The sequence below is a fragment of the Austrofundulus limnaeus genome, unplaced genomic scaffold (genome assembly GCF_001266775.1).
Source record: "Austrofundulus limnaeus strain Quisiro unplaced genomic scaffold, Austrofundulus_limnaeus-1.0 Scaffold579, whole genome shotgun sequence".
NCBI lineage: Eukaryota > Metazoa > Chordata > Actinopteri > Cyprinodontiformes > Rivulidae > Austrofundulus > Austrofundulus limnaeus.
In genome coordinates this window covers 284,734-290,700 of record NW_013952981.1, presented here as the reverse complement: position 1 = coordinate 290,700, position 5,967 = coordinate 284,734, and the positions used below count along the sequence as shown (strand labels likewise).

Here is a 5,967-nt window from a genome sequence, read left to right as displayed (position 1 = left end):
GCCTGCCATACAATGAGCTTCTGCCTGCTGAATTGACCCGCTGCTGCTGCGCTCTCATCTTCATCATCAGAGTAGAAGCCAACATTAGCAAGATGGATTTATGACTGAAGGAATGTCCACATTTTTTTTTTTCATCTCTGTGGGTAACAATACATAAAAAACGTTTATTTTTCTCCAAAAACACGGGTGTGAAAAAATCTACGGTTGTTAAAGCTTCGCCCTGCACGACGTGCAGCAGGAAGGAGGGAGGGAGGAAGTGATCCCGCGACACGACGGCAAGAAGTAAATTTTTTTACAGTGTCCGGAGGGGGGAATTTTGAGGATTTTTTCTCACTTTAATGTTTTAAAACGCCATATTTCTTCATTTATTTTCAGAATATTTTTAATAAACGGCCCTATAAAAAAATTAATTGTTTACCTGCACAGTTGGGCAGGCATCGGGACACACCCACCTGCCTGAATAGGGGTTTTACCTGCCCCGGGCAGTCGGGCAATAGGATTTGTCGAACCCTGAAAATGACCAAATTAAAAGTCCAGATATCTTTGAAGAAATGCATTTTACCGACTGCCTGTCATGGCAGCGTTTGACTTAGATCATATTATAAAGAGAGATGACAGAAATGTATCCAGTTTGGTCGAGCCTTAAAATGATGTTATGCTCAATAATTACCACAAGACATAGTCGTGCTTTGATGATGACCAAAGGTTTGCTCCAAATCTGTCAAGCTGTTGTATAGCCATATTTGTGTTGGCTAGGATTAATTTGTGGTCACAGTCATCTATACATCGAGTGTTTCAATAAAATTCATCCAATGATTCTTGAGATGTTTTGTCAACATCCCACTCAGGTTTAAAGGGCCAGTAGTCGTGTTTCCATCCAGTTGTAGAGTGACTTTTCAAAATTCACAAAAAATTAAATAAATAAAAATTTGAATCTAGACTGTTTCCATCTATTTTCCCTCTCGACTGTTTGATGCAAATAAACGACGCTACACAACACGTGATTACGTCAGACGAGGCTACGCGACGTGTGATTACGTCAGACGAGGCTACGCAACGCGTGGTTACGTCAGACGAGGCTACACGACGCGTGATTACGTCAGACGAGGCTACACGACTCGTGATTACGTCAGACGAGGCTACGCGACGCGTGATTACGTCAGACGAGGCTACGCAACGCGTGATTACGTCAGACGAGGCTACGCAATGTGTGATTACGTCAGACGAGGCTACGCAACGTGTGATTACGTCAGACGTCAGCGACAAGCTTTGCAGTAGTAAACAGGAAGTGAAACTTGCTAACTAGCAGAGGCTAATCATCTCGGGACAATGGAGCGATTTTTTTCGGGAATGCCTTGCTCTTGGGCAAGTTGTAATTATTCTATCTATTCAGCTAGTACAGGCTATGTTTAACGCTGCCAGGAGAYRTAGGGAAATAAACACAATGTTAAACTACGCAGAAGAAAGGCACGTGCAACTATGCAGGGCTAACATCCGGGACGAGGCAGGAAAGTGGAAACAGATGAATATCACGTGAGGTAAATATGCGCTACATCAGAATTTATTCGGCAAACGTGTTTCCATCTCCCGTTTTGYGCATTAACTACTTTGTGAATCATCCAAAAACCACCTCAAGCGAGCGTAAAAACTTTTTAGCGAATTGAGGATTTTTTTTTGAATTTTGCTGTTTCCATCCGACTTTTTTTCACATTTTTAATGCGACACTTCTAAATGCGCATCAAAAAACCTTGACGGAAACACGGTTAGTGACATCTAAGTTTTGTAATAAACATGAATGCATTTTTAGAAAGATAACACTGATAACATACTGCAAAACAAATTTCACGTTGCCGAGATGAACGGTTGTTGAGATATTTGCGTGTGAAGAAACAGGAAGTGATGTCAAAGGGGAATGTCTGCATGTAAACAGAGTGTTGTTACAACAGCTAATACAGACTGTAGAGAAGAATCTGATGTTTCTTTAGATTATTTTGAGTCACTATCAAAGAGAGACGGAGAAAAGTTAAAGTTTAAATAATTTTATTTTAATAAACAGACCAGCGAGTTTATTTTATTAATGAGTTCACCTTTGATGTCACTTCCTGTTTCACTTTGGCTGAGCCAAATTCAAAAGGAAATAGACCAGTTATGTGATAAAGCGAGTACAGTCATGTGTACTATGACAATTTTCTCAAGTATAAAGACACTATATTTGACTCTTTGTATTTGAATTATAGGCATGTCAGACACTTTAAAGTCAGAATACAAAATTTAATTCACACATTTTATTGTCTCTTGCTAATTAGCAGACATATTTAACAGAAGAGTTTGACGTGTTTTGCTGTGTAATGTGCAGTTGTTTCTCAGGAAATGTGTAACAGGTTCTGTTTACCTCTGAGAATAAGATCAAGGAAGGTGCTGAGGATGTCTTCAGAGTCTGTGCTGAGGACTGATCGAGACAGACAGGAAGTGAGTGCGGTGAGAGCGGCGAGCGCTGCAGACTCGATCTTCTCACTGGAGGTCTGAAACACCTGCCGAGAGGCAACAACAAACACTGCTCACTACAGGCTGATAACTAAAACAGGGAGGGAAATATAGTTTCATTTCCTAAGCACATTTGAAACAAAGTTAAAGAAAGTGTTTTATAAGTTTGCTGAAGACAAAGATTTTTTTTAAATTAATAAAAATGGTGGCCATTTTAAAAAGTGATGACTCCAACAGTTATTGTGAAAGTTGTAAAAACAATTATCTCACAGTGTGTCAGGGCTCAGAACATCAGCTACACCTACACCAAACCTGAGCTCATTATGTGTCAAACTCACTGAGCTACAGCCATCTCTGTTTTGTTTCTTTTACATTGCCTTGGCAGCTATCTTGAATCAGGCTGAAGTGATAAAAACATTTTGTTAGCGTATTTCAAGCAAACCTCTCTTCGCAGTGACATCCACAGTCCCTCAAGAAATTCTCTCAAGTCTTGGTCTTCATACTGTGACACACAAGCAGCCTGAAAAACACAAACCATGCTGACCTGAGGGTTTAGTACTGACACATTTATGTTTACATATTTCTGCTGTTGTCTTCTTCATCCTCTTTTTATTTGATCTTCTCACCAGAGTCTGCAGGGCGTCTAACTTGGCAGTCTGAACATCTGAGTCCAGCTTCTCAATGAGGAGTGGTAACAGAAACTGGAAGTTCAAACAGAAACCTGTAAACACTGTAAAAAATACTCATATCATCCGTGTAAACAAAGACCTAGCAGTCCTGAAAGGAATGTCTCTCAGCAGCCACCTTTCATGCTACCTTTAACACTAAGACCATTTTATTATGAGAAACAGCTGTTTTAGTCAAGAACAAGCACAAATTCCTGTGATATTTAAGATCTCACAATATGCTGTGTATGACTCTCAGTTACTACCACATTACATTAATAATAATAAATTTGTACTGGCCTGACTTCAGAGGTTAAGTTCAAGTTCAAGTTTATTTATATAGCTCCAAGTCACAACATACGTTGTCTCAGGGCACCATCTTGGCCAATGACCACACCTGGACCTTTCCACTCATGACAGTCTGTCCTCTTATAACAGACTTTTTCTCCTGTTGTATATTTTTCATCAGTGGATCGCAGCTGTTTACAAAGGGCTCTTCAGATCCTATCAGAGCATTCAGCCTCAGCAAAGGCTTTTCTCATGGCATGCAGTGTTCCAGTGTGGTGACCCATCCATGTGTTGACATCAGTTTCCAAAGCTGGAGGTCTATCAATGAGGACTGAAGGCAGATTTGGGTTTTGTCCAAAGACAAGTTGATAGGGGCTGTAGCCAAGTACACTGTGCATGCAGTTTTTGACCATCAAAGCCCAGTCCAAAGCCATTTTCCAGTCACATTTGTTGTCTCTCTTTACCTTAAGATTTCCGTGAGGATCTGATTGTCTTTCAAGGAGACCATTGCTCCATGGACTGTATCCTGCAGTGGTTTTAATCTCAGTGTTAAAATGTTCAGCCATCTCTCTTATATCTTCATTATTAAATTCACCTCCATTGTCACTGAATAATTTTCGTGGTGGACCATGAATGCTTATCCAGCAGTGAATAAAGTGCTTCACAATCTCTTTGGGTCTTTTTGTGGTGATTACACTTCCTGCACTGAACCTTGTGAAATGGTCAATGGCATGTAGATACCATATTCCTGGCTCAAGCTCATGTAAGTCCACAGCTACAGTTTCATTATATCTTGAAGCCATGGGTAAACCCACTGCGGGTTTGTGTTTTGGCTTATTGTATCTGATGCATATTTCACATGTTTTTACAATGTCCTTCAGGATTGTGATGTTTTCATCATCACTGTTACCTGAGCAAGACAAGAGTTTTTGCAGTCTGTCAACAGAGGTATGTCCAAATTGTTTATGTAACTTTAGCAGTACTGTTTTTTTTTGTCATGTTTTCTGTCACAATGAGTATTTAATCATCTGATCCATCATTTTTTATCTGGCTTCCACTTGTGTTCCTTTCCTTTCTCAAGTTCACACAATGTCCAGAAGATGTCAGTTCAAGTTTTACAGGTTTGTTAAACTGTTGCCTTGTCTTGAGCAATGTCCAAAACGGCACTAGCTCTCTTCAATGAAGTTTTGCTCAAAAGCATCGGTATATCTGCTGAAACTACTTCTGTCTCTATTTTGCATGTAGTTTCTCCAACTTTTGCCGGTAAAATCACTTTTCTTGTGGACTGCACAATTCTTCCATCGCCAAACCGGAAAGGTTTTGCACTCTTTCCATCTTTTATTTTTATTAACTCTTTCTGAGGTAGCCCACTTACATAATCTGCAAGCCATTTTTCTCCACAGACCGTTCTTGTACAGGCAGTGTCAATAACGGCAGATCCTAAAGCTTCCACCATAAAGGTCTGTGCATCAGAGGGAGATTTGTTTGAAAACAGAGTAATATTACACTCTTCAATATCATCTTTTGACTCTTCATTTGTTAGCTTTACGTGTTCTCTTTTATTGGGACAGTCCTTTACCCAGTAGGAAGTGCTTTGACATATTACACATTTAGTTCTTCTCCCATATTTGTCCAGTGGATTAGTCCCTACAGCCGTTTTTGAAACTAAGAGCAATGGCTCTGAGTTTGAACTCCGTTCACATTTGCCTGTTTTTTATGAAGGTGGAGTCACCCCCTTGTGGCGGACTAACGTTATCACCAAAAATTCTTTTCAAGGCTGATTTCATATTATCTAAAGACACGGTGGAACAGGTGGCAAGAGCCAACTGTTTGTCTCTAACGTTTAGCCCTGCTGTATCTAGTAGCTTAAATGCTAAAACTGCATCAGGTAGTTCCATTTTGAACTTACGTAACTTGTTGTATCGTCGTTCAAACTCGATGATGTTATCCATCATGGACATACCGTCCTGTCTGTTGATCCGATCAAACTCCGTGTAAGCTTCATATTGTCGATCCTTTTCTTCTTTTAAAAACACAGRGTCCAGCTTGGTCATAAGAACGTCCATTCCAGAAGCGGCATTAAGATCTCCCGCAGTGATTTCTAGCGCGCTTTCCCTTGCTCGTCCTGTTAGCGACAGGGTAACTGCCAGGGCCTGCTTCTTTTTGTCCAAGTCCATAATGAGTCTCCAGATTTCAATCTCATTTTTCCAACTTCCGTAAAACTTCTTCTCATCAAACAGTGGAGGAACCTTGTAATTCCCAGCAGCGGCCATCCTCTGCTACCAGTGTTAACTCAATAATCACACCGTAGATTGTAGAATCTCTCGTTTAATGGCCGCCATGACGAAAACCACCAACTGGGGCGCTCGAACAGAAAAAAAAAATGTATATATACAGTGGGGAGAACAAGTATTTGATACACTGTTGATTTTTCCGGTTTTCCCACTTGCAAAGCTTGTAGAAGACTTTAATTTTTATCATAGGTACTCTTCAACTGTGAGTGATGGAATCTAAAACAAAAATCCAGAAA

At 40.2% G+C, this 5,967-nt stretch overlaps 1 protein-coding gene across 1 annotated transcript in view; it reads right to left on the bottom strand.

Annotated features, from left to right (window-relative positions):
• mms19 (MMS19 homolog, cytosolic iron-sulfur assembly component) overlaps positions 1-5,967 on the bottom strand; it is a gene marked incomplete at its 3' end in the record, with an annotated part of 37,492 nt that overhangs the window by 17,979 nt on the left and 13,546 nt on the right. Inside the window, 3 exon segments of the mRNA XM_014026671.1 lie at positions 2,393-2,531; positions 2,927-3,004; positions 3,111-3,185. Coding sequence (XP_013882125.1) covers positions 2,393-2,531; positions 2,927-3,004; positions 3,111-3,185 — 292 coding nt within the window.